Here is a 27,719-nt window from a genome sequence, read left to right as displayed (position 1 = left end):
ACACAACTTTAGCTACAAATGGCAAATCTGTATAAATTAGTCCACCTGTGTAAATTTGTGTTGTGCTACAATGTTAAACCAAGGACTTTAACACAGCAGAGTCACAGAGAGATTAGTTATTAAGTAACAGTTGTTATTGGATGAGATTAGCGTATGGTATCGGTTTTATTCAGATAAAGTTGTTTATCAGTTCCCACATATCAAAGGACGTCCTGTCAGATTCTTTAAGAAAACTTCAATTCAACTTTTGACATTAATACATAAAAAATAAGAGAAAATATGCGGTCCAATGAAGCATTGAGTTTGTAATCCAGGGAGTGTGTGTGTGTAGCTCCTAACTGTGTGTGTGAAAAAGGAAAAGTTAGTGAGTGTGTTATGTGTGTGTGTAATGAGCTGAAGATATATACTGGGGAAGTGGGAGTATAACGTCAGTTCTCAGAGGCCCCGGCTGGAGTAAAGGTCTGGAGGTAACAACACTGTACATACCTGTCTTCTTTATTTGGCCACGTCTCATACGTGTGTTCATAAAGAAAATTCAAGTGGTAAAGGAGAAGAAAAAGGGTAAGACACTTGCTTTTTCTCTGATCTGTTATGTTATATGTCTCGACCTGCCATTCAGCTTTAAAATAATAATGATCAGTGGAAGATCTGGTTAATCATTCACTCTCTTAAACTTGTAGACTTGAATGGGCATGTGAAGTATAAACAAAGCTATAAATTATTGTGTCTTAACCAGGATTTGACTATTTAACTGTGGCATGCCATGAAATGAACTTTCCATATGTTGATGAACTTGTCGTACCTGTAGTGCTTATTTGTTTTGTTTCTGGACAGACTGCAGTTATGGGAATTCAGATGAAAGCTATAGTATTGGGTGCTGCAATGGCAGCCGTAGCTTGTTCAACCATCATCGCTTTGGTTCTCTCTCTTGCTAATCATCAGACTTTGGATCAGCCATACTCAACACAGGTGCAAAGCAAATACGCTCAACTGTCAGTCACGATGTGGTTTTGTATAGACTTTAGATTAGGAGTAAGTCAACCCAAGTAGGAGGCATTCACCAGACAACTTCCTACCAAGTTATTTTTCATGCCTAAGTGTGGTTTATTTAATGTAGATCACCTGAAACAGATGTCAGTATTTGCTTTATCGGATACTATTATTATAAATATGTGTTGGTGGCGACTGAGGATATTTGTAAGCATGACTACTCTGGTCATTCCTACAATTCAATGCCTTTGAAATATTTTAAAAGTCCCTTTTCATGATCAACTTTTCACTGCTTTAAAAAAATATTCATGACCCTTTTTGTAGAGGCAATAAGAGACAGGAATTTTATAAGAGACAGGAAAGTGGAGGGAGAAATAAGGGAAATGGGATCGGGACATGACATCCCTGTGAACACATGCACTAGTCATATTTAAATGAACACATTATTATTATATTTTCTTTAAAACATACTGTTTAGTGTTAAGATATTCATTAGTAGAATTTAGATTTTTTTAAGGACACACATTTAACCCGTATTTTGAATCATTTAAAGTAAACAAATGTTTAAAAATATTTTTTTGTTGTTGATTAAACATTATCATAAAACTAGGACCAACAAAAAGATGTACAAAACCTTCTAAAAACAAACAGCAAAATAACACTTTTCAGCTATACAAGATAACATAGCCCAAGTTGAAATGTTAATATACAAGTATATTTGAAATTAAAATTGAGCTAAATTAATCAACTCTGTTGAAGTATTGTTCACTATTTGTTCATGAGACCTGCATTAACTAATGTTAACAAATGGAACCTTATTGTAAAGTATATTACCAAAATATCTATAATGTGCTATTATTTGAAAAATCAGTAATGTAAATTTCACACATGAAAAGTCGGTTTCTTAAAACAATCCACGGTAACAACAGGAAAAATGCATAGCATGTATTTTAAGACCACAAGCATAATGAACAAGCAAACAAATTCTAATTTCTCACCACAAACTATAATAGTGAAGCACTGCTTTATTTATCCTGTGGAATAACATAAATATGATATAGCTGTTGTTAGGGGTCTAACAATATATCGTGTCACAATATATCGCAATACAAAAACGCAACAATATGTATCATGTGACATAGTGACAATCTGTATTGAAAAAAGTTTTTAGAGTTTTAGTGTCAGTACAACATTAAACTACTAAATATAATGTATAATAATGCAATGGGGGAATATTTGTGGGTCCTGATAATGCTAAATGTCTGATGTTACCAGTAAAAGTGTCCTACATTATTGTAAATATATCTAGTCAGTGACAGAGATCAAGCATATTCAACTAAAATAATTCTGTATTTTCATGAATATTTTTTTATTGGTGTCTCTATTTTCCTGTGCTTTGGGTTTCAGCACCAAGTCCATCCTATTCATTTACACACACAATGTAATATCAAATTTAGCATTGTAATCAACAGTACATTTTTTGTTAACCTTTTATCATATGTCTTGGAGTATCGCATTAATATCGTATCGTGAGTTCAGTATCGTGATATGTATCGACTCGTGACATGAGGGTATCGTTACACCCCTAGATGTTGTCAAAAGTTTTCTCTCAGGATGTGTTTGCTTCTCTCAGGAAAGTAAGCACACCCAATAAATCAAGTTTCGCCCAAATTTAAGGAACTCTTTGTCTGACTTCCTCAGTATGGGATAGTGTTTGATGCCGGCTCCACTCATACGGCCCTCTTCCTGTACCAGTGGCTGGGGAACAAAGAAAACAACACTGGAATAGTCTCTCAGAAACAGAGCTGTGATGTGGATGGTGAGGACAGCACTGGAAACTTAGACAGCTTTTTGTTCTGTTATGCTGCAAGTTCAAGTACATATGTATTTATTTTCTTTTTTTAATAGGTGATGGCATATCAAGCTATGTCGAGAACCCTCCGGCAGCCGGAGAAAGTCTTAAGAAATGCTTGGATATTGCCAAAGCAGTGATACCAGAAGGACAGCGGAAGGCAACACCTGTGTACCTTGGTGCCACTGCTGGCATGCGGCTTCTTAGGTGAATCAGCTGATCAACATCTGGTTGATTTATCATAAAAATGAAAATAATGAAAATGAAATGAAAAATTAATTTAGCATAAATGATCAGTGTTATCGGTTTCACAGATTACAGAACCCAAGTCTAGCAGACAGCATCCTCGCAGAAGTCGCCAAAACAATCCAAAGTTATCAATTTGATTTCCGAGGGTCCAGAATACTCTCTGGCATGGAGGAGGGGGCTTATGGCTGGATCACCATCAACTACCTCTTGGAGAGCTTTATCAAGGTGACTAATGGCTTTCCAGTACTGATGGAAAACTTTCAGCATTTTTACATTTTCAAAAAAATATCTCTTAGTACGATTTATAAGCTGTTTTCTTCATGGGGACCAAAAAATGTCCCCACAAGGATTTCGGATATTGCCATCTTTTGGGGGACATTCTGTCCCCATAATGTAGGGTTTACCAGGACCACACACGCACACACGCATGCATGCAAACACAGGATTTAATATTTAGTAATTTAATATTCTGAAAAAGATAAAAATTTGTACACTTATCTATGTGTTTAGAACAATAGTTCATTAAGTAAAAAGAAAGTTGAACAACCAACATCAATGCAACATCAATAACTTTAAACTATACTGTATGTGACCCTGGACCACAAAAGCAGTCACATGGGTCAATTTTTTTAAATTGAGATTTATACATCACATGAAATCTAAATAAATAAGCTTTCCAAATAAGATGTGTGATTTGTTAGGATAGGACAATATTTAGACCGAAATGCAACTATTTGAAAATCTGAAATCTGAGTGTGCAAAAATATCTAAACATTGAGAAAATCGCCTTTAAAGTTTTCCATCTATGTTTGCGATTGTGCTGCATTCACTCACAGAAATAAATGTTTTATATCTTTACGGTAGGAAATGTACAAAATATATTCATGGAACATGATCTTTACTTAATATCCTAATGATTTTTGGCATAAAAGAAAAATCTATCATTTTGACCCATACAATGTATTGTTGGCTATTGCCACAAATATACCCATGCGACTTATGACTGGTTTTGTGATCCAGGGTCACATGTCCTTATCATCTCATATATTTTTATTTGCCATTGGTTCTAAAGGCCATTGAACATCGGTACAATGGAAGTTGCGATACTATATTCATTCTTGCTTTCCAAGTTGTTTTGCCAACACTGAATCAAACCAATCAATAAACAGTAGAAATTATTTTAATGACTCTTAATTACTCCCCTTTGTTAGAACATCCATTACCTCTTAATGGTTTTCCTTGCAGCACACTTTTGAGGGCCTTTGGCTCCACCCTAAAGCAGGAAAGATCCTTGGAGCTCTAGATCTCGGTGGTGCATCAACACAGATCTCCTTCACCCCAAAAGACCCAGTGAGATTACCAGATTCAGCTTTTAATCTCCAGCTCTATGGATACAAGTATGAGTTGTACACCTACAGCTACTTGTGCTACGGCAAGGACCAGGCTTTGAAGAAACTTCAGGCATACCTTCACAAGGTTGGTTTTTAAAGGCCTCACGTATCTGTACCATACCAGTTTTAGCGCTGTTATGTAGGTTTAGAAAGAAAGTGTCTTAAATTATGGATACATTAAACGTCTGATATGGTGTTTTTGCTTCATCCAGGCTGCTGGACCAACATCTGTTATCAGTCACCCATGCTACCACAAAGGATATATACTCAATGTTACTATGGCTGAACTTTACAACTCCCCTTGTGTGGCCAAACCAAACAATTTTAACCCCACGGCTATAGTCACTTTCTCAGGAACGGGAAATTCATCCCTATGTCTTTCTCTAATGGAGAATATTGTTAACCTCACCGACTGTGCCTTATCACCAGACTGCGGTATCGATGGTGCCTATCAACCTCCTGTCAATGGCGAATTCTTTGTGAGTGTTGCGTTCCTTATCAAATCAACTTCATTAATATAGCATTATATTTAAGTTAGGAGTTTTAATGTAAGGAAGGAAATGAAAACACAATTACTGTGGGAAGATATAGAATAACACAAAACCCAACTTATTTTATATTGAATGTATTTTACATTACCTTACATGGACATGCAAAAACACAAAATGCTATACAATATTTGATTAAGTCTATTTTGCAGTGTTTCCTGCCACAGCAAAGGAAATAATATTTGACCTGAGTTATAAATCTGCCGTCTTAAATATGATGTGTATCTCTAAATAATGTCAAGAAACAAGTTGCCCTAGAGGACTTCACACGAAAACAACATTGGCTTCAATGCAGCCAGTTGATCAGATTAAATTACAAATGACTTTTTGGTTAATCAAAAACATGCAGGGTGACGAACGCAGTCTAAATCCTGAACGATTGAGCCAGTTCTTTTAATGAACAGTCACTAATTTATTACATGTAATCTTGATTACATAATCAGATAAAAAAAATGAAGTACTTGTAATTAGATTATATTACTGTTTAAAATATAGCCTACTCACAATCAGACTATAGTTACTTTTTTATTGATTACATGATTACATGTTATTCTCACAATGGCAGTAAATCATTTATGAGTCATTGATTCTCCCTGCTATTTTAAATTTTCCTTTCTAAAAGAGTCTGCTGCTTATACGTTCAGAGGGTCTTCCAAGTTTGTGGAATTTCACACACAAACCAGCCATTAGTCATGTGCCTATATCATCTGAGACCCATACAGCATTTGATCACTGGAATTACAATAATCATTTCCCTTTTAAGAAGTGTTTTCTCAAAATGCAGAACATTGCAGCATTGCATATCTAATCATTTGAATGATCACTCAGAGAATCATTTAACCACGTATACCTGTCTTTGGAAGGCAAACCACATGTCAATCACATTCAAATACAAATAACCGTCATTTCATAATTAAATGCAATCCAGGGATTCCCCAACTTTTTTGTCAGCTGAACCTTTTTTACCTAATATATTTACTTGAAGTAAGTTAATAAGTAAGGTCAATAATAAAATACAAATATTAATAACGACAATGATACAATTACGCTCACGGTTCTCTGATGTAGAAGTGTCCTTGTTACACGTTACATGTAGTTACTATAGGAATTGCTGTAAATTGTGCAAAATTACATGCAACAAACCCCAAACGACACCCTAATCCTAATCCTAACCCTATAGTAAGTACATGTAGTTAATTAATATTACTCAGTACTTAAATATATCATTACATTGTAACACGAACACCTTAAAATAAAGTGTAACCAAAATGTCATCTTTTTTAGTAAGTGTTTTATTTTGATTGTTTTTATTTCTAAATTAGATTTTATGATATAATTAATACACTCAAAAAAATGATTTTAGCTCTTTGTTCAATTTCATTCATTAAAATGAGCATATACGACACAATCCTTCATAGAAATGATTCCAGCTTAATTTCATTAAATGTAATCAATGTAATTTAAAAAAAATTTGGTTTACCAAATTTTTTTTAATTGAGTCAACATGAATATTTTTCGTTCGTCTTAACCAGATGTCACTCAAAAAATGAATTTTGGCCTCTTGTTAAAATAATTAATTAAAATAAGCAAAAGTAACACGATTGTTTAATATTGTCACAACTTAATTTAATTGTGTTCAATCAACCTAATTCATTTGTGTGAAAACTACATGAATCATTGTTGTTGACATCTAACTGGGCAGTGGATCTGTAGTTCCCAGCATGCTTTGCAAGGGACTGCATTAAGAGGGTCAATTTAGGGAAAAAGTGTTATTTTATGTGTTTTTCAGTAAATGGAAAGATGTTTTTAGTTAATGTTAGTGTTTAATGTTCAGTTATGTTAGAAACTTAGAGTACTTTCTGTAATGTTTTTGAATTTTGTGGTTACCATTATGCAGAAGAGTGGCGACTGTGTTTAGGCTGTGGGCTCAATATTGCGCTAGATGTGCTATAAACTTTGTGTACGGGCTGTGGGCACTCAGTATACACTGTGTAAACCTCACTCGCAGACCTGCTCAAGTAATATTATATTACTATGTAAAAAATGGTTTTAATTCAATTGAACACTAGTAGTGTCCATCATTAGAAGTGACCATAGAGTCAAATTAACTAAAATTATAATGTTGGTGATTTAAGGCAGGACAAAAACTAAATGTAGTTAACCTGACAAGACTTTATCTAGCAGGATTGACTAAATTAATTTAAATTCATACAACAAGATTACAACAAATTATTTCAAACTAATTCGATTTTGTTGGAAAAATGTAATTCAATTTCGTGGAAAACCTTTCCTTAATTTAATTAAGTTCGTTCAACAAGTTCGTTTGAGTGTAGCTTTTCATTAAACTCACAAACCCCTTGTTCTTCCATCACAAACCCCAGTCTGGGAAACCCTGATGCAATGTTAGGTCAAACGTAATCGTAAATTGTAATGCAAGTTAGGTCAAAAGTAATCTAAAAGTAATCCAAAAGTAGTCCAATTATATTACCTTAAATGTGTAATGTAATTGATTATGTTACTAACTAGTAACCGACTACAATTTGTAAGTAATCTTCCCAGCACTGTTCACTTTGATGAATCCTTCACTGAACTTAGTCCATCAGAGCGGTTACTAAATTAACAAATAAAGAAGTAGCTTATAAGTTATCCTCTTCTTTTTTTTTTTTTTTTTTTGCTTTAATTCATATTTTCCATGTCTTAAAATAACTATGTTTCATGTTCATCACAGGCTTTTTCAGCATACTTCTACACCTTTGACTTCCTTGGTCTCGCCCCAAAAGCTCCACTGACACGGGTTCTTTCCACTATTGAGACTCACTGCAACAAAAACTGGACCACTGTGAGTCCACAGATACTATCACAATACATTGTAATCCTTATAGTAAAAAGCCTGGTCAGACGCGATGTGATCACATATGATTAAATGTTTAGTTTATATGATAATGCTGATCCTAAAATTCATGGACCGTTATTCCTTTCCGCAGCTCACTGCTGAAAATCCATCCATTAAGGCGAAATTTCTGAGAGATTATTGTGCTTCAGCTCATTATATTATGACTATTCTACTGAAAGGATACAAGTTCAATAACACCTGGGATCAAATCTCTTTTGAGAAACAGGTAAGGAAAACAGTTTCTTCAATGTAAATTATTAGTCTTCCTTTATTGCAATGCAGCTGTTCAGTGATTCATAAATCATATGGGACTGTAATGTAATCTCCATTGCTCAAAAGCACAATGACAGTAGCTCATAAACTGATGTCATACCATGTGCCTCAATTAATGTACATGATGACCTCTGCTCCAGCAGTATAAGAAAGCACTTTGAGGAATCGCCCTTTATATGGCACCCCTGACATAAAGCCTGTCTTATCAGTGTGATATGGGGATTTGTACTCATATGACCTTATGATGGTTACAGGTAGCAGACACGGATGTTGGTTGGACTTTGGGATACATGCTGAACCTGACCAACATGATTCCCTCTGAACGCTCCAGAGCGGTGACAGGAGTGGCGCACAGTCAATGGGCGGCTCAGACTTTCTTCATCGTTTTTGCCCTCTTCCTCAGTCTACTTATTATAGGCATCCTGTTTGTCCGTGATCCAAAGCACTAAGTTGTTTGTGTCATGAGTGAATGTGTATGTTTACAATAATATTTATCGCTTATATTTAAGATATGAAGATCAACAAGCAACCCTTTTGACTACTGTTTGAGATGTTTCCTTTACAAAGAATGAATCTATACATTTTGACTTTATGATAACAAAAATTAGATGACTTGCCAAAAATATAGCTTTTTTTGCGAGTTTAAGTTATTTAAAGTAGTGTCTTGTTTTGAAGGCTGACTAGTTATACCTCAATGATTTATTCTGTTCTAGCTAATAGTTCAATAAATTGAGTCACAGAGATTTTTCATCATTTATAAACTCTGAATCATAATACTTTTTTTTATTTGTTTGTATTCATTTTCACCTCCACTCAGCACTTACAGTTGGACTTAAAGCATTTAACAGACATTAAATACATTTATAGTTACATTATTATATGTGATATTATAAAAATGAAACCATTATTGTGCTTTGTACATATTTATAAAACACTGAAATTATATTTCCCTTAAACATCGATATATAAGCAGCTTATATTTTGCCTTTGCTTTTTGCGAAGTGTTTGTACACTACCTTTAAAAGTTTGTGGTCAATAAGATTTTAATATATATTTTTAAAATGTAAATAATTCCTGTGATGGCAAAGCTGAATTTTCAGCATCATTACTCCAGTCTTCAGTGTCACACGATCCTTCAGAAATCATTCTAATATGCTGATTTGGTGCTCAATAAACATTTCTCAATGGTTGTTCTTATTAAAATGCCTGTGAAAGATCCTTGTTGAATAAAAGTATAATTTTTTTTTCTTTTTTTAAATGTACTGACTAAAACTTTTGAACCGTAGTTCATCTCTGTGTGTGGGAGAGTGTTTTTAACAGCAACCCGATTTCTTCGGTGGTGGTTCTCTTCTTAATGTTGTGTGTTCCTCTTTTCGTTTCTTGCGCTGCACTAACAACCTAGTAACAATGAGAAATGAGTCATTATGCATGGATAGAAAACACACATATTAAATGAGTAATAATTAGTGTAATGGGTTTTATTTGTTTTGAGTCTTACTCTGCAAGAGCCCACATGGACTCTGACACATTAGCCCCAGTTGCAGCACTGCACTCCATGAAATGTATATTATACTCCTAATGAAGGGAAAAATACAACCAATCTTTTATAAAAGTTTATAGATGTAGTAGAAATAGATTTATGCAAAACAACTAAGACAGTACTGTTGAAGTCACAATGAACTCTTACTTTGGCCAGATCCGCCCCATCCTGAATCTGGACTTTACGCTCAACAGAATCGTTCTTGTTTCCGAGCAATATCATGATGGCATCATCAGGGGCCTTTTCCTGTGTGACATTGTCATAAAACAATTAAGGGGAGGAAACAGAGATATAGCCTAGTTTCTCAGCAAAATCACAATTTAGATTTACTAGAAAATATAAGGTCTGATGTTTTGACTGAAATATAAGGAAATTTAAGGAATGAAAACAATGTCTACCCGAGCTTCAGAGATCCAATCTCGTACAGAAATAAAACTCTTTGAACATGTGATTTCATACATGAGCAGAATCCCATCAGCCTTGCGGAACACTTGTGAGGTGATGCTGTGAAACCTTACAAAGATTTTTTGGGGTTAAATCACACACCGCCAAAGCTCTTTTTTCATCATGTTTTGTTTGTTCTGATGTCTTACCTCTCTTGACCTGCTGTGTCCCATATCTGCAGTTTAACAGTTCTGTCAGGCAGCTCAACAGTCTGTATAAAGGTATCAACACCTGGGTGCAACACATTATTAATGTCATGTATGCAAACAAAATAGCTTTAAGTTATAATGTGAATTTATACATTTATCCTTTAGGGTTTCTTTCAGAAATAGTATGTTTTATTTAGTAACTAAATAATATTCATTTAATAATAACAATTTATTTAGTAAAAATAATTATATGATCAATAAGTTATGACAACAAATGTTTTTAAATTGCTTTAACTCATCAAAATAAGTTAAGCAATTTTCAACTAATTTTTAAGTCAGTTTATTATAATTTAAGTTCATTGTAAGTTGATTGTACTTAATTTAAGGCAGCAACTTTTTACTTCAGTAATCAATAATTCCTCCTCTCCATCACAACACTCACCAATAGTGGACCGGTAATCCTCAGTGTACTGCCCTTCATGGAAGCGTCTTATGAAGGAAGTCTTCCCCACACAGCTGTTTCCCACCATGACCACGTTAAACTGTAATTCACTATCTGAAATTATATGACAGAGTTTGTTGACATGAGTATTAGATATTAAACTATAAGTATTCATTTACAGGACAATGTTTTATGACTTTGCTCACTCCTGTTCTTTAAATTTATTGTCTGCTTAGTTCCAGTGCTTCTATCATGTTTTATGATTTGGTCCAAAGAAACAAGACCAGCACCAGTGCCTTTTGGAGCAGCTTCTTCATTTCTAGAAGAAAAGAAAAAAAGATTTTATTTTTTATAAAAGAGATATGGGATGAACTCTTATACAGCTCTCTGTCATACCTGGCTTCCATGTTGCTGTGCTCAGAGATCGGTTGGAAAATTGGCTGACTCTCTGGTTGTAAGCTGAGATGCGGATCACAAACCTTAACAAAGCAGACATTTATTAGTGTTTTTAAAACAAATACAATTTCCATAAAAGATTGAAGTACTAAATCTATGGACATTTAACGAAGTTTAACATACCGTTAAGTCATCACTGCGCATATTGTCCTCGACCTCATCTCCTAATTCGCTCTTTTCAGAAGCGTCCAGCCTACCAAGGCCTTGTTTGCCCTTATTAGTGCGTCTGGACCCAAACTTCCTTTTAGTTGAAGGCGACGTCCTTTCTTGGACAATAGGGTTACTGCTTTCTTCTAGCTGACTGCTACTTGTGTGTGCACTGGGGACATCAAGATACTCTTTATTCAGTTTATTTTCAGGGATATTATGCACTACAGACGTCTCAACTCTTTCAAGGTTCTTCATTTCTTGCTTATTTGCCTCTAAGTTCTCCTCTATCTCCCCATCCTCTTTGTCTTCATCCTCCCTTTCTGTTTTGATCTGCTGTCTGGGATTCTTGCGAGTTGACCCCATTTTTCTTCTTCGTCTTTCTGGTGAGTTTGGTTCACTGTGAGTTTTGGAGCTCTGTGATGGTTTCAGCTGAAGAGATTTGATTTCTGAGTTTTCTGGCTTATTGAGATGAGAAGTACTCACTAAGTCATCTGAGTTTGGCTCATTGACGATCAATTCATAATTCGATGAACTTTGAGAAGTCTTATTTAAAGCTCTCTCTATCTCACTAAGAAGTGAATCCTCTGACAGATTAGAGTGATCGTGAATTGTTTGATCTCCTACAGCTTTTCCTACTAGGCTCATTTCAGAGTCCTGAGACATCTGCAGATGTGTTTCTGCAGTCTCTGTGTCCTCATATACATCTCTTTTCCCCCGTATTCTTCCCCCGACTTTTCGAGTCGAGCCCATCTTCCTTTTTTTCTCAACTGGAACAGTCTCTGGCTGTAGATGTTTGGTAACATCAACACTTACTAACTGATTTTCAGTATTTTCAGGTGTTCCAGGTCCAGTTGTTCTATTGGGGTCAGAATTGTTCTGATAATCATTTTCACCTCCTTTTAAATCAGTTGCACTAACTAACATTTCTGATTCAAGATCTATGGTACTGGCAGCTTCTGATGACATTTCCTTGGGCTGACTAATGTTTGATGCTAAAGGCATTTCATCCAAATTATCCTCTGCTTTTTTAGTTTCTCTATCCATTGCCATATCAAGTATATCATCCTGGTCACCCATGTTTTTTCCATGCATTACTCGAGGATTTCTCCGAGTGGAGCCAATCTTTCGTTTCTTTTCTTGGGTGGAGGGTATTTTTTGAGAGCTGTTTTCATGAACAACATCATCTTGAATGTTTTTTAGTACTTGTGTTGGAAAAACTTGGCACGTGGTTTCAGTTTGTTCAGGCTCTGATCCTCCATGAATATGCTGATCAAGGTAATCTGCAGACATGGTCTGATGAATATCTTCGCAACTGACTGTCAAGACAAATTTGTCCGTTGTCCCCCCATAGAGATTGATTGCCTCATTCAGACTACTACTGTCATTTACAGTATTCTCCATTCCCTTTTCCTTACTCACCTCAGATGAGTCATGGATATTGAGAGAAACTTCCTTCACTCCATCTTCAGAAAATTCAACAGGGAAGTTTTGTTCATCCAGTTTACATTTATTTTCTCCATCACTGATTGCTAAATGTGGGTCTGTATCCTGCACCTTTGCCATTCCTTTACTCTCTGCATCCATTTGTTTGGATTCTACTTCTCTTCTTTGCCCTTTGTTCCCTCTGAGTGTTTTACGTGTTGACCCCATTTTTCGTTTTTGAACAGCTGGAATCGAGTTTGATTGTACATCTTTTCTGTGAGACTCTTCAAAAATGATGCTTGTGATTTCACTTTGTTCAGGAACTGAGTATGTCTCAACATCTCCCAAAGGAAGGTCTGAAACAATCTGAGCAGCTTGATTTTGATCATTTTGTTCTGAGTTTTCTGTCTGCACGTCTGATTTACTTGCAACCTCCTGAATGTCATGGCTTTCTTTACCGGCAGATGAACCTAATGCTTGCTGATGTACAAGAGATCCTGTAATGGATTCTTCAAGAGTTAATTTCTCCTCAGACTTTGTGGTACCATCATCAGTTGTTGTATTTTCAGCGTCTCCCTCTTTCTCTTCTTCAACCTCCTCTTCATGTACCATCCCCTTTCCTCTCTTCCGAGTTGATCCCAATTTTCTCTTCTGCAAAGATCTGTTGGAGACTGAATGCATTTCAACTACCTCTGTTGGAGGTACACAAGTGTCACCCTTGACAACATCCTCATATGACACATGAATTTGAGTTTCCTCCATAAGCAGGGCATCAGACAAGACAAGATCAGAATGACTTGTAAGGCTGTCGCTAACAAAATCTGCAGTTCTCTCAGGGACATCTAAAAAATTTGAGCCAGTATCATCCAGTGCTGGACCAGTTTGTGTTTGAGATACATCTGATCTTTGCTCTTGCTTTAAATCATCACATAGCTGCAATGACATATCCTCTAGCTTTGTGGTCATTCTCTCCTCATTTTCATCATCTCTTATATTCATAATATCTTGTGTCACATTGTGATCAACCACATTATCCTGATCTTGAATTTCTGAGAGTGTTTCTGTGTCTTCTTCTCCTGACAATTCTACTTTCTTTTGTCCTTTGTTCCCTCTGAGAGGTCTTCGAGTTGAGCCCATTTTTCGCTTGTGAACAACTGGACTAAATTTTGCGTGTACCTCCTCTCTGTGAGAGTCTTCAGGAATGAGGTTGATGTCACGTAGCTCAGTAATTGTTTTTGTTTCTCCTGAAACTTTATTCTCAACATTTTCATATTTCACTCTTTCAGCATCTCCAGTGTATTCCCGGGAGTCTTGATTCATTTTTGTGAGAGTTTGTGATTCTGTGATGTGAGAGATAGTTACTGCAGTGGATTCCTCAGACACTGAATCTAAACTAAATGATGACTGTATGAGAGCAGATTCAGATCCTTCAACAGGACCAACATCATTCTTCTCACATATTTCCATCTCATGTTCTTTAGCTTCATCTTTTGAGCTTTGTGATGTAGATTTATCTGGACTGGGTTCATCCTCCAAACTGAATGTTTCTTTCTCTACATTGATCATACTTTCACTGTTAATTGTCTCATTTTCATCATGATATTCTCCTCTTTTTCTTTGCCCTGTATCTCCCCTGAGAGGTCTTCGAGTTGAGCCCATTTTTCGCTTGTGAGCAATTGGACTCGGTTTTGAGTGTGCCTCCTCTCTGTGAGTATCTTCAGAAATGATGTTGGTGTCACTTTGATCAGGAATTGTGTTTGTCTCTCCTGATCCTTCAGTGGCATCATCTTGCACAAGAAGACCAGTATCAGTCACAGAAGAAACATTTTCAATATTTCCAGATACTTTCAATGTTTCCAGATTTGCAACAGTGACAGTATCATTTTGAAGCAGATCAGACTCAGTCATGTTACTCTCCACTGGAACTGTATCTACAATAAACTCAACTTCTTCAACTAAAACAGTAGCATGACGGATGCTTTCTTCTGTTGTTTCTGCTTCAGATGTTGTTAAGTCTGTCGGTTTGATTTCTGTTTGAATTTCTGAGTGTGATTCTGTATCTCCCTCTGCTGGCACTCTTTCAGCATCTCCAGTATTTTCCTGGGACTCTTCATTCATTTGTATAAGGGATTGTGATTCTGTGATGTGAGAGATAGTTACTGCAGTGGATTCCTCAGACACTGAATCTAAACTAAATGATGACTGTATGAGAGCAGATTCAGACCCTTCAACAGGACCAACATCATTCTTCTCACATATTTCCATCTCCTGTTCTTTAGCTCCATCTTTTGACCTTTGTGATGTAGATTTATCTGGACTGGGTTCATCCTCCAAACTGAATGTTTCTTTCTCTACATTCATCGTAGCTTCACTGTCAAGTGTATCATTTTCATCATGATATTCTCCTCTTTTTCTTTGCCCTGTATCTCCTCTGAGAGGTCTTCGAGTTGAGCCCATTTTTCGCTTGTGAGCAATTGGACTCGGTTTTGAGTGTGCCTCCTCTCTGTGAGTATCTTCAGGAATGATGTTGGTGTCACTTTGATCAGGAATTATGTTTGTCTCTCCTGATCCTTCAGTGGCATCATCTTGCACAGAAAGACCAGTATCAGTCACAGAAGAAACATTCTCAATATTTCCAGATACTTTCAATGTTTCCAGATTTGCAACAGTGACAGTATCATTTTGAAGCAGATCAGACTCAGTCATGTTACTCTCCACTGTAACTGTATCTACAATAAAGTCAACTTCTTCAACTAAAACAGTAGCATGACGGATGCTTTCTTCTGTTGTTTCTGCTTCAGATGTTAAGTCTGTTGGTTTGATTTCTGTTTGAATTTCTGAGTGTGATTCTGTATCTCCCTCTGCTGGCACTCTTTCAACATCTCCAGTATCTTCCTGGGACTCTTCATTCATTTTTGTGAGGGTTTGTGATTCTGTGATGTGAGAGATAGTTACTGCAGTGGATTCCTCAGACACTGAATCTAAACTAAATGATGACTGTATGAGAGCAGATTCAGATCCTTCAACAGGACCAACATCATTCTTCTCACATATTTCCATCTCCTGTTCTTTAGCTCCATCTTTTGAGCTTTGTAATGTAGATTTATCTGGACTGGGTTCATCCTCCAAACTGAATGTTTCTTTCTCTACATTCATCATGGCTTCACTGTCAAGTGTCTCATTTTCATCATGATATTTCATTCCCTTTCTTTGTCCTTTATTCCCTTTGAGAGGCCTTCGAGTTGAGCCCATTTTTCGCTTGTGAGCAATTGGACTCGGTTTTGAGTGTGCCTCCTCTCTGTGAGTATCTTCAGGAATGATGTCGATGTCACTTTTATCAGGAATTGTGTCTGTTTCTCCTGAAACTTTTTTCTCAACATTTTCATATACTTTCAAGTCTTCTACATGTGCATCAGGGGAAGAGGCATTTTGATGAAAATCAGACTCAGTAGTCATATCACTATCCACGGTAACTGTATCTCCAATAACTTCAACATCTTTTACTAAAACATTAGCTTCACAGATGTTTTCTTCTGTTGTTTCTGCTTCAGATGTTAAGTCAATCGTTTTGTTTTCTATTTGAATTTCTGAGTGTGATTCTGTATCTCCCTGTGCTGGCACTCTTTCAACATCTCCAGTATTTTCCTGGGACTCTTCATTCATTTTTATAAGGGTTTGTGATTCTGTGATGTGAGAGATAGTTACTGCAGTGGATTCCTCAGACACTGAATCTAAACTAAATGATGACTGTATGAGAGCAGATTCAGATCCTTCAACAGGACCAACATCATTCTTCTCACATATTTCCATCTCCTGTTCTTTAGCTTCATCTTTTGAGCTTTGTGATGTAGATTTATCTGGACTGGGTTCATCCTCCAAACTAAATGTTTCTTTCTCTACATTCATCGTAGCTTCACTGTCAAGTGTCTCATTTTCATCATGATATTCTCCTCTTTTTCTTTGCCCTGTATCTCCTCTGAGAGGTCTTCGAGTTGAGCCCATTTTTCGCTTGTGAATAATTGGACTCGGTTTTGAGTGTGCCTCCTCTCTGTGAGAATCTTCAGGAATGATGTTGGTGTCACTTTCATCAGGAATTGTGTTTGTCTCTCCTGATCCTTCAGTGGCATCATCTTGCACAAGAAGACCAGTATCAGTCACAGAAGAAACTTTCTCAATATTTCCAGATACTTTCAATGTTTCCAAATTTGCTACTGTGATAGTATCATTTTGAAGCAGATCAGACTCAGTCAAGTTATTCTCCACTGTAACTGTATCTACAATAAAGTCAACTTCTTCAACTAAAACAGTAGCATGACGGATGCTTTCTTCTGTTGTTTCTGCTTCAGATGTTGTTAAGTCTGTCGGTTTGATTTCTGTTTGAATTTCTGAGTGTGATTCTGTATCTCCCTCTGCTGGCACTCTTTCAACATCTCCAGTATTTTCCTGGGACTCTTCATTCATTTTTATAAGGGTTTGTGATTCTGTGATGTGAGAGATAGTTACTGCAGTGGATTCCTCAGACACTGAATCTAAACTAAATGATGACTGTATGAGAGCAGATTCAGATCCTTCAACAGGACCAACATCATTCTTCTCACATATTTCCATCTCCCGTTCTTTAGCTCCATCTTTTGAGCTTTGTAATGTAGATTTATCTGGACTGGGTTCATCCTCCAAACTGAATGTTTCTTTCTCTACATTCATCATGGCTTCACTGTCAAGTGTCTCATTTTCATCATGATATTTCATTCCCTTTCTTTGTCCTTTATTCCCTTTGAGAGGCCTTCGAGTTGAGCCCATTTTTCGCTTGTGAGCAATTGGACTCGGTTTTGAGTGTGCCTCCTCTCTGTGAGTATCTTCAGGAATGATGTCGATGTCACTTTTATCAGGAATTGTGTCTGTTTCTCCTGAAACTTTTTTCTCAACATTTTCATATACTTTCAAGTCTTCTACATGTGCATCAGGGGAAGAGGCATTTTGATGAAAATCAGACTCAGTAGTCATATCACTATCCACTGTAACTGTATCTCCAATAACTTCAACATCTTTTACTAAAACATTAGCTTCACAGATGTTTTCTTCTGTTGTTTCTGCTTCAGATGTTAAGTCAATCGTTTTGTTTTCTATTTGAATTTCTGAGTGTGATTCTGTATCTCCCTGTGCTGGCACTCTTTCAACATCTCCAGTATTTTCCTGGGACTCTTCATTCATTTTTATAAGGGTTTGTGATTCTGTGATGTGAGAGATAGTTACTGCAGTGGATTCCTCAGACACTGAATCTAAACTAAATGATGACTGTATGAGAGCAGATTCAGATCCTTCAACAGGACCAACATCATTCTTCTCACATATTTCCATCTCCTGTTCTTTAGCTTCATCTTTTGAGCTTTGTGATGTAGATTTATCTGGACTGGGTTCATCCTCCAAACTAAATGTTTCTTTCTCTACATTCATCGTAGCTTCACTGTCAAGTGTCTCATTTTCATCATGATATTCTCCTCTTTTTCTTTGCCCTGTATCTCCTCTGAGAGGTCTTCGAGTTGAGCCCATTTTTCGCTTGTGAATAATTGGACTCGGTTTTGAGTGTGCCTCCTCTCTGTGAGTATCTTCAGGAATGATGTTGGTGTCACTTTCATCAGGAATTGTGTTTGTCTCTCCTGATCCTTCAGTGGCATCATCTTGCACAAGAAGACCAGTATCAGTCACAGAAGAAACATTTTCAATATTTCCAGATACTTTCAATGTTTCCAGATTTGCAACAGTGACAGTATCATTTTGAAGCAGATCAGACTCAGTCATGTTACTCTCCACTGGAACTGTATCTACAATAAAGTCAACTTCTTCAACTAAAACAGTAGCATGACGGATGCTTTCTTCTGTTGTTTCTGCTTCAGATGTTGTTAAGTCTGTCTGTTTGATTTCTGTTTGAATTTCTGAGTGTGATTCTGTATCTCCCTCTGCTGGCACTCTTTCAGCATCTCCAGTATTTTCCTGGGACTCTTCATTCATTTGTATAAGGGATTGTGATTCTGTGATGTGAGAGATAGTTACTGCAGTGGATTCCTCAGACACTGAATCTAAACTAAATGATGACTGTATGAGAGCAGATTCAGACCCTTCAACAGGACCAACATCATTCTTCTCACATATTTCCATCTCCTGTTCTTTAGCTCCATCTTTTGACCTTTGTGATGTAGATTTATCTGGACTGGGTTCATCCTCCAAACTGAATGTTTCTTTCTCTACATTCATCGTAGCTTCACTGTCAAGTGTATCATTTTCATCATGATATTCTCCTCTTTTTCTTTGCCCTGTATCTCCTCTGAGAGGTCTTCGAGTTGAGCCCATTTTTCGCTTGTGAGCAATTGGACTCGGTTTTGAGTGTGCCTCCTCTCTGTGAGTATCTTCAGGAATGATGTTGGTGTCACTTTGATCAGGAATTATGTTTGTCTCTCCTGATCCTTCAGTGGCATCATCTTGCACAAAAAGACCAGTATCAGTCACAGAAGAAACATTCTCAATATTTCCAGATACTTTCAATGTTTCCAGATTTGCAACAGTGACAGTATCATTTTGAAGCAGATCAGACTCAGTCATGTTACTCTCCACTGTAACTGTATCTACAATAAAGTCAACTTCTTCAACTAAAACAGTAGCATGACGGATGCTTTCTTCTGTTGTTTCTGCTTCAGATGTTAAGTCTGTTGGTTTGATTTCTGTTTGAATTTCTGAGTGTGATTCTGTATCTCCCTGTGCTGGCACTCTTTCAACATCTCCAGTATTTTCCTGGGACTCTTCATTCATTTTTGTGAGGGTTTGTGATTCTGTGATGTGAGAGATAGTTACTGCAGTGGATTCCTCAGACACTGAATCTAAACTAAATGATGACTGTATGAGAGCAGATTCAGATCCTTCAACAGGACCAACATCATTCTTCTCACATATTTCCATCTCCTGTTCTTTAGCTTCATCTTTTGAGCTTTGTGATGTAGATTTATCTGGACTGGGTTCATCCTCCAAACTAAATGTTTCTTTCTCTACATTCATCGTAGCTTCACTGTCAAGTGTCTCATTTTCATCATGATATTCTCCTCTTTTTCTTTGCCCTGTATCTCCTCTGAGAGGTCTTCGAGTTGAGCCCATTTTTCGCTTGTGAATAATTGGACTCGGTTTTGAGTGTGCCTCCTCTCTGTGAGTATCTTCAGGAATGATGTTGGTGTCACTTTCATCAGGAATTGTGTTTGTCTCTCCTGATCCTTCAGTGGCATCATCTTGCACAAGAAGACCAGTATCAGTCACAGAAGAAACTTTCTCAATATTTCCAGATACTTTCAATGTTTCCAAATTTGCTACTGTGATAGTATCATTTTGAAGCAGATCAGACTCAGTCAAGTTATTCTCCACTGTAACTGTATCTACAATAAAGTCAACTTCTTCAACTAAAACAGTAGCATGACGGATGCTTTCTTCTGTTGTTTCTGCTTCAGATGTTGTTAAGTCTGTCGGTTTGATTTCTGTTTGAATTTCTGAGTGTGATTCTGTATCTCCCTCTGCTGGCACTCTTTCAACATCTCCAGTATTTTCCTGGGACTCTTCATTCATTTTTATAAGGGTTTGTGATTCTGTGATGTGAGAGATAGTTACTGCAGTGGATTCCTCAGACACTGAATCTAAACTAAATGATGACTGTATGAGAGCAGATTCAGATCCTTCAACAGGACCAACATCATTCTTCTCACATATTTCCATCTCCCGTTCTTTAGCTCCATCTTTTGAGCTTTGTGATGTAGATTTATCTGGACTGGGTTCATCCTCCAAACTGAATGTTTCTTTCTCTACATTCATCATGGCTTCACTGTCAAGTGTCTCATTTTCATCATGATATTTCATTCCCTTTCTTTGTCCTTTATTCCCTTTGAGAGGCCTTCGAGTTGAGCCCATTTTTCGCTTGTGAGCAATTGGACTCGGTTTTGAGTGTGCCTCCTCTCTGTGAGTATCTTCAGGAATGATGTCGATGTCACTTTTATCAGGAATTGTGTCTGTTTCTCCTGAAACTTTTTTCTCAACATTTTCATATACTTTCAAGTCTTCTACATGTGCATCAGGGGAAGAGGCATTTTGATGAAAATCAGACTCAGTAGTCATATCACTATCCACTGTAACTGTATCTCCAATAACTTCAACATCTTTTACTAAAACATTAGCTTCACAGATGTTTTCTTCTGTTGTTTCTGCTTCAGATGTTAAGTCAATCGTTTTGTTTTCTATTTGAATTTCTGAGTGTGATTCTGTATCTCCCTCTGCTGGCACTCTTTCAACATCTCCAGTATTTTCCTGGGACTCTTCATTCATTTTTATAAGGGTTTGTGATTCTGTGATGTGAGAGATAGTTACTGCAGTGGATTCCTCAGACACTGAATCTAAACTAAATGATGACTGTATGAGAGCAGATTCAGATCCTTCAACAGGACCAACATCATTCTTCTCACATATTTCCATCTCCTGTTCTTTAGCTTCATCTTTTGAGCTTTGTGATGTAGATTTATCTGGACTGGGTTCATCCTCCAAACTAAATGTTTCTTTCTCTACATTCATCGTAGCTTCACTGTCAAGTGTCTCATTTTCATCATGATATTCTCCTCTTTTTCTTTGCCCTGTATCTCCTCTGAGAGGTCTTCGAGTTGAGCCCATTTTTCGCTTGTGAATAATTGGACTCGGTTTTGAGTGTGCCTCCTCTCTGTGAGTATCTTCAGGAATGATGTTGGTGTCACTTTCATCAGGAATTGTGTTTGTCTCTCCTGATCCTTCAGTGGCATCATCTTGCACAAGAAGACCAGTATCAGTCACAGAAGAAACTTTCTCAATATTTCCAGATACTTTCAATGTTTCCAAATTTGCTACTGTGATAGTATCATTTTGAAGCAGATCAGACTCAGTCAAGTTATTCTCCACTGTAACTGTATCTACAATAAAGTCAACTTCTTCAACTAAAACAGTAGCATGACGGATGCTTTCTTCTGTTGTTTCTGCTTCAGATGTTGTTAAGTCTGTCGGTTTGATTTCTGTTTGAATTTCTGAGTGTGATTCTGTATCTCCCTCTGCTGGCACTCTTTCAACATCTCCAGTATCTTCCTGGGACTCTTCATTCATTTTTGTGAGGGTTTGTGATTCTGTGATGTGAGAGATAGTTACTGCAGTGGATTCCTCAGACACTGAATCTAAACTAAATGATGACTGTTTGAGAGCAGATTCAGATCCTTCAACAGGACCAACATCATTCTTCTCACATATTTCCATCTCCTGTTCTTTAGCTCCAACTTTTGAGCTTTGTAATGTAGATTTATCTGGACTGGGTTCATCCTCCAAACTGAATGTTTCTTTCTCTACATTGATCATACTTTCACTGTTAATTGTCTCATTTTCATCATGATATTCTCCTCTTTTTCTTTGCCCTGTATCTCCTCTGAGAGGCCTTCGAGTTGAGCCCATTTTTCGCTTGTGAATAATTGGACTCGGTTTTGAGTGTGCCTCCTCTCTGTGAGTATCTTCAGGAATGATGTTGGTGTCACTTTGATCAGGAATTGTGTTTGTCTCTCCTGATCCTTCAGTGGCATCATCTTGCACAAAAAGACCAGTATCAGTCACAGAAGAAACATCTTCAATATTTCCAGATACTTTCAATGTTTCCAGATTTGCAACAGTGACAGTATCATTTTGAAGCAGATCAGACTCAGTCATGTTACTCTCCACTGTAACTGTATCTACAATAAACTCAACTTCTTCAACTAAAACAGTAGCATGACGGATTCTTTCTTCTGTTGTTTCTGCTTCAGATGTTGTTAAGTCTGTCGGTTTGATTTCTGTTTGAATTTCTGAGTGTGATTCTGTATCTCCCTCTGCTGGCACTCTTTCAGCATCTCCAGTATTTTCCTGGGACTCTTCATTCATTTTTATAAGGATTTGTGATTCTGTGATGTGAGAGATAGTTACTGCAGTGGATTCCTCAGACACTGAATCTAAACTAAATGATGACTGTATGAGAGCAGATTCAGATCCTTCAACAGGACCAACATCATTCTTCTCACATATTTCCATCTCCTGTTCTTTAGCTCCATCTTTTGAGCTTTGTGATGTAGATTTATCTGGACTGGGTTCATCCTCCAAACTGAATGTTTCTTTCTCTACATTCATCATGGCTTCACTGTCAAGTGTCTCATTTTCATCATGATATTTCATTCCCTTTCTTTGTCCTTTATTCCCTTTGAGAGGCCTTCGAGTTGAGCCCATTTTTCGCTTGTGAGCAATTGGACTCGGTTTTGAGTGTGCCTCCTCTCTGTGAGTATCTTCAGGAATGATGTCGATGTCACTTTTATCAGGAATTGTGTCTGTTTCTCCTGAAACTTTTTTCTCAACATTTTCATATACTTTCAAGTTTTCTACATGTGCATCAGGGGAAGAGGCATTTTGATGAAAATCAGACTCAGTAGTCATATCACTATCCACTGTAACTGTATCTCCAATAACTTCAACATCTTTTACTAAAACATTAGCTTCACAGATGTTTTCTTCTGTTGTTTCTGCTTCAGATGTTAAGTCAATCGTTTTGTTTTCTATTTGAAGTTCTGAGTGTGATTCTGTATCTCCCTGTGCTGGCACTCTTTCAACATCTCCAGTATTTTCCTGGGACTCTTCATTCATTTTTATAAGGGTTTGTGATTCTGTGATGTGAGAGATAGTTACTGCAGTGGATTCCTCAGACACTGAATCTAAACTAAATGATGACTGTATGAGAGCAGATTCAGATCCTTCAACAGGATCTTGCACAAGAAGACCAGTATCAGTCACAGAAGAAACATTCTCAATATTTCCAGATACTTTCAATGTTTCCAGATTTGCAACAGTGACAGTATCATTTTGAAGCAGATCAGACTCAGTCATGTTACTCTCCACTGTAACTGTATCTACAATAAACTCAACTTCTTCAACTAAAACAGTAGCATGACGGATGCTTTCTTCTGTTGTTTCTGCTTCAGATGTTGTTAAGTCTGTCGGTTTGATTTCTGTTTGAATTTCTGAGTGTGATTCTGTATCTCCCTCTGCTGGCACTCTTTCAACATCTCCAGTATCTTCCTGGGACTCTTCATTCATTTTTGTTAGGGTTTGTGATTCTGTGATGTGAGAGATAGTTACTGCCGTGGATTCCTCAGACACTGAATCTAAACTAAATGATGACTGTATGAGAGCAGATTCAGATCCTTCAACAGGACCAACATCATTCTTCTCACATATTTCCATCTCCCGTTCTTTAGCTCCATCTTTTGAGCTTTGTGATGTAGATTTATCTGGACTGGGTTCATCCACCAAACTAAATGTTTCTTTCCGTGTTTGAATTTCTAAGTCTGTGTCTCCCCCTACTGGCACTATGTCAGTATCTCCTTCATTTTCCTGGGTCTCTGAATGAAATGTTGTAAGCTTGTAAGAATCTTGAGAATCTTCAGGAATGACAGGGCTGATATTACTTTCTTTATTAACAGTGTCTGTCTCTTCTGAACCCACAGCTACTTGCAAAATGACACTAGAATCAATCTCTAGCATCTTCCCAGCATTATCTTGTGGTGGACCACTTTGTGTTCGAGATATAGTTGATGAATATTCTTGTTCTCTATGTAACTCCTCTTTTTCAGTTGAAACTTCACACGGTTCCTGATTTGAAATCAAAATGGTCTCAGTGCTCTTTCCTCCGTCTTCTTTATTATTTCTTACTTCCATTACATGGTGATCTCTTGCATCACCCTGGACTGTGATTTCAAATCCATTGTCCGTTTCAGATCCTCTTTCATCTTCATCACACTCTAAATCAGTCAGAGTATCGCATGTCATTGAAGCAACATCACAAACATAAATCTCTTGGCTTTCTTCAACAGCATCACTTATCTCATGTGATGAGTTGGTTGTTGTGGGTTTAGCATGGCTAATAGTAGACGCAGGCACATCAAAACTGCTATTTCCTCCCTCTATAAGTTGAGCAGTAGAATTATCATAGTTATTATTTTGGCTTAATGAAGGAGATTTCTCACAATTTAACTCAAGTTCCTCTAATTGTGCATCCTGTCTTGATGACAAACTACTCGTTTTATTATTTCTAGATGGTTCCTCTTTCTGCTTTAGAACCTCCTCCTTGCCTTCTACTGTGTTTACATCTCTAAAGTTGTGAGATGTGTTTGTATCATTTCTTGTATCAGGCACATGTTGATTGTCATCACTTAAATTACTTCCTGCTTCTTCCAAAACTTTGTTTGGAACATCAAAATCTTCAGTGTTTGAACCAAATTTAAAATCCAATCCCTTGTTGAGTAATAGAGTACCATGGTGGCTAGATGTTTCAGGTAGGGGCTTTTCTGGATCTACAAGGGGAAAAGCAACTGAATGGTTCATAGTTTCAGTTCCAGCCGAAACATCAGGCTTGTTCAGCTCAGCTCTCTCAACCAATAGAGACTGATTTGAAACCAAAGATGATTCTGAGTGGGACGATGGATCATCTCTTGCCACATCATCCCACGTTTGCACCATCTCTTCAGACATGCTGAAATTTGCTTCGTCTATGACTTCTGCTTTCCTTTCATTCCCTGTCATGCTTCTCGAATGTTCTTGCAAACCTACATTTTCACTTTTTTTCCCTCCGAGAGGCCTACGGGTTGACCCCATCTTTCTTTTTTGACCAGAGGTGCTGGCTAATGGGGTTTCTTGGCGACTCAATGTCTTTAGTTCATTAAACATGACTGAATCCTCCCGCAACAAATCACTTTCAGCTACTGTAGCTGCACCAGAATAGACAGATCCCACCATTGCCTTGTATATAGGCGTATCACTGACTACCTCATATGAATGAGAGGTTATTTCTTGATGGTGTTTTGCATCTTTTTCTTCATTTTCTGAAACCACAACCATAAGAGTTGCTCGAGGCTCCCCTCCCAACCCAGAACTTTCAGTTTGAAGGGATAAATTGGAAGAAAAACTTGATGACCTTGATTGCTCGTCTTCTGTGAGAGATGGATGTTGTTCTTCAGAGGCTGATGTGTTTGATTGAGTTACATATTCATCTAAATCTTCAGTGGTCCTCACCTCAAGTTTCCTCTCAACTTTAAACCCACCAGCACTCTTGCGAGTTGATCCCATTTTTCTTTTCCGTTCTGGCAGTTCAGTCTCCATTAGCGAATCCTTTAAACTCCTTGCATGTGGAGGACATTCTAACACAGATGTTTGTTGATCAATACTTGAGCTTGGTGGAAGATCAAACTGGGCTGAATGGTCAATGATGGTGTGAAATTCATTTTGCCCATCACCACTCTCTGCAATCTGCTGAAACCCATCATCTTCATCATCATCTTTCTCAATATTTCTGTTAAGACCTTTAGGACCTCGCCGAGATGAACCAAGTCTCTGGTTCTTCTTGGATCTTCTACCTGACATGGCTGTTCATATGTTCATTTAATGAGACAAACAATGGGGATAAGTCATTTCTAAACATCTTTAACACTTTTATAACAACACGATTAAAAAGGAAACCAGAGAGCATTAGTGATGCGTCATAGTGATATGACTCATAACAAATGTCACGCATGTGCTCTCAAAGCACCCTAACACGCTAGATATAAGTAGATACTAGATAAATATAAAGTCAAGTGTTATATTTTCAATATAACAATTGTGTCAAAAACAACACATTTATCATTCTTTTCACTCGCCATCATGCCACTATACTCTACAACTACAGTAGTCATTACTGGCATTCTCCTTCCATTCAGCATGTGCATCATTTTACCATTTTAGGCAGTTTTAGTTACAATATATAACAACTTATGATGCATCTCACATCCTAAATGGAAAACAAATGAGTAATGATGAAACACCTTTCCAACTAAGGTAATCATCTAAATCCAACAGTAAAAAAAAAAAAAAAAAAAAAAAAAACTTTATATGTAAATGCACATATTGTTGGACAGATGGATAAAGATTCTGTCATGACATTATTACAAAAATACCAAAATGCGTACGAGACCAACAGTCTACTCAGATGGCAAATAAACAATGTGAAAACTAACTAAGTAGAAAACAACATAATTTACATGTAAAACTTTGCATTTCCAAATGCAAATAACAGAGCCCCCTAAAACTTGTGACGCAAGGAAAGTACCATGATAAACTGACGTTACCTTCTGGTAATCCTTCAAGAATTCATCTACTTTGCAGTCTTGGGGGTTTTAGCAGAGCACACAGCTGAACACTTTAAGTTGCCTATGTTTCTCTTTTGAAGAAAGCTGGGCTGTAGCTTCCTTTTCGCTGCTACCCTCAACTTCCTGTATTGTTGACACAAATTGCATCGCATTTTAAGTGTGAACGGTAAGCATACAGTAAGAAAGTTGCTGATCGTTCTTCATGTGCAACTCAGACACAAGTTTTTGTCCTTGAAAATTTGATTGCACATTGAACCATTAATATTATATTTTATATACATATATATTCTTTTTTTTAATCTTTTTGTGGTTACAGTACCATATATTCTGTCATTTCTCAAACATTTTGTATGTAAGCATGTCCAAAACAAACAGCACATCACTCTGCTGGCTCTCCAGCGCATATTTTAAAGCTCACTAATGCAACCCATTTACCTTACCATTTAAAACTCTAAATACTATATGATACATTAAAAGGAAAATGTTCATATTTCGCTGCATTTAATTTTTTACCTTGAAATACCCTTCTGGGTTGTTCTTTAAAGAAAAGCATTTACAATTAGGTTAAATTAATTACCATTAATTAATGCATATGAACTATTATTGCAGCATTATAGGTTAGTGTTAATTCATAAAACTATTATTCATTGTTGATAAATGCATTCGTACATGTGGAAATATTAATA

General features: G+C 37.0%; 2 protein-coding genes across 3 annotated transcripts; one reads left to right on the top strand and one right to left on the bottom strand.

Annotated features, from left to right (window-relative positions):
- The first annotated feature begins 199 nt into the window (after positions 1 to 199).
- Positions 200 to 8,972, top strand: entpd8 (ectonucleoside triphosphate diphosphohydrolase 8). The gene is made up of 10 exons (XM_082137164.1): positions 200 to 561; positions 835 to 969; positions 2,692 to 2,809; positions 2,899 to 3,049; positions 3,157 to 3,316; positions 4,337 to 4,567; positions 4,695 to 4,961; positions 7,759 to 7,869; positions 8,015 to 8,149; positions 8,451 to 8,972. Exons 2-10 carry the CDS (start codon positions 844 to 846, stop codon positions 8,643 to 8,645), a joined length of 1,494 nt encoding a protein of 497 aa, XP_081993290.1. The 5' UTR covers positions 200 to 561; positions 835 to 843; the 3' UTR covers positions 8,646 to 8,972.
- On the bottom strand, positions 8,965 to 27,674 carry rab44 (RAB44, member RAS oncogene family). Of its 2 annotated transcripts, XM_082137099.1 has the most exons (11): positions 27,013 to 27,674; positions 16,882 to 26,271; positions 11,351 to 15,363; positions 11,168 to 11,250; positions 10,978 to 11,090; positions 10,772 to 10,885; positions 10,330 to 10,411; positions 10,135 to 10,249; positions 9,884 to 9,982; positions 9,695 to 9,771; positions 8,965 to 9,594 (listed from the first exon to the last, which is right to left on the bottom strand). In XM_082137099.1, the coding sequence occupies exons 2-11, from the start codon at positions 26,267 to 26,269 to the stop codon at positions 9,510 to 9,512; spliced, it is 14,169 nt and encodes a 4,722-aa protein (XP_081993225.1). In that variant the 5' UTR covers positions 26,270 to 26,271; positions 27,013 to 27,674; the 3' UTR covers positions 8,965 to 9,509. The 2 variants fall into 2 exon arrangements, with proteins under 2 accessions (XP_081993225.1, XP_081993224.1); XM_082137098.1 differs by having other exon boundaries at positions 11,351 to 26,271.
- Positions 27,675 to 27,719: the final 45 nt, after the last annotated feature.

The sequence above is a fragment of the Leuciscus leuciscus genome, assembly GCF_965113295.1.
Source record: "Leuciscus leuciscus genome assembly, chromosome: 14".
NCBI lineage: Eukaryota > Metazoa > Chordata > Actinopteri > Cypriniformes > Leuciscidae > Leuciscus > Leuciscus leuciscus.
Note: the sequence above shows the minus strand (reverse complement) of the source record. Positions and strands in the feature narration are given on the sequence as shown.

Excerpts from the sequence above, each read along its gene's own strand:
- entpd8 (XM_082137164.1), top strand. The coding sequence starts at position 844 with ATGGGAATTCAGATGAAAGCTATAGTATTGGGTGCTGCAATGGCAGCC. Across the intron at positions 4,962-7,758 it reads CTGTCAATGGCGAATTCTTT|GCTTTTTCAGCATACTTCTA; the intron begins GTGAGTGTTGCG and ends TGTTCATCACAG. Across the intron at positions 8,150-8,450 it reads AAATCTCTTTTGAGAAACAG|GTAGCAGACACGGATGTTGG; the intron begins GTAAGGAAAACA and ends TGATGGTTACAG.
- rab44 (XM_082137098.1), bottom strand. The coding sequence starts at position 26,269 with ATGTCAGGTAGAAGATCCAAGAAGAACCAGAGACTTGGTTCATCTCGG. Across the intron at positions 10,412-10,771 it reads GGATTACCGGTCCACTATTG|GTGTTGATACCTTTATACAG; the intron begins GTGAGTGTTGTG and ends TGTTGCACCCAG. Across the intron at positions 10,250-10,329 it reads GACACAGCAGGTCAAGAGAG|GTTTCACAGCATCACCTCAC; the intron begins GTAAGACATCAG and ends AATCTTTGTAAG.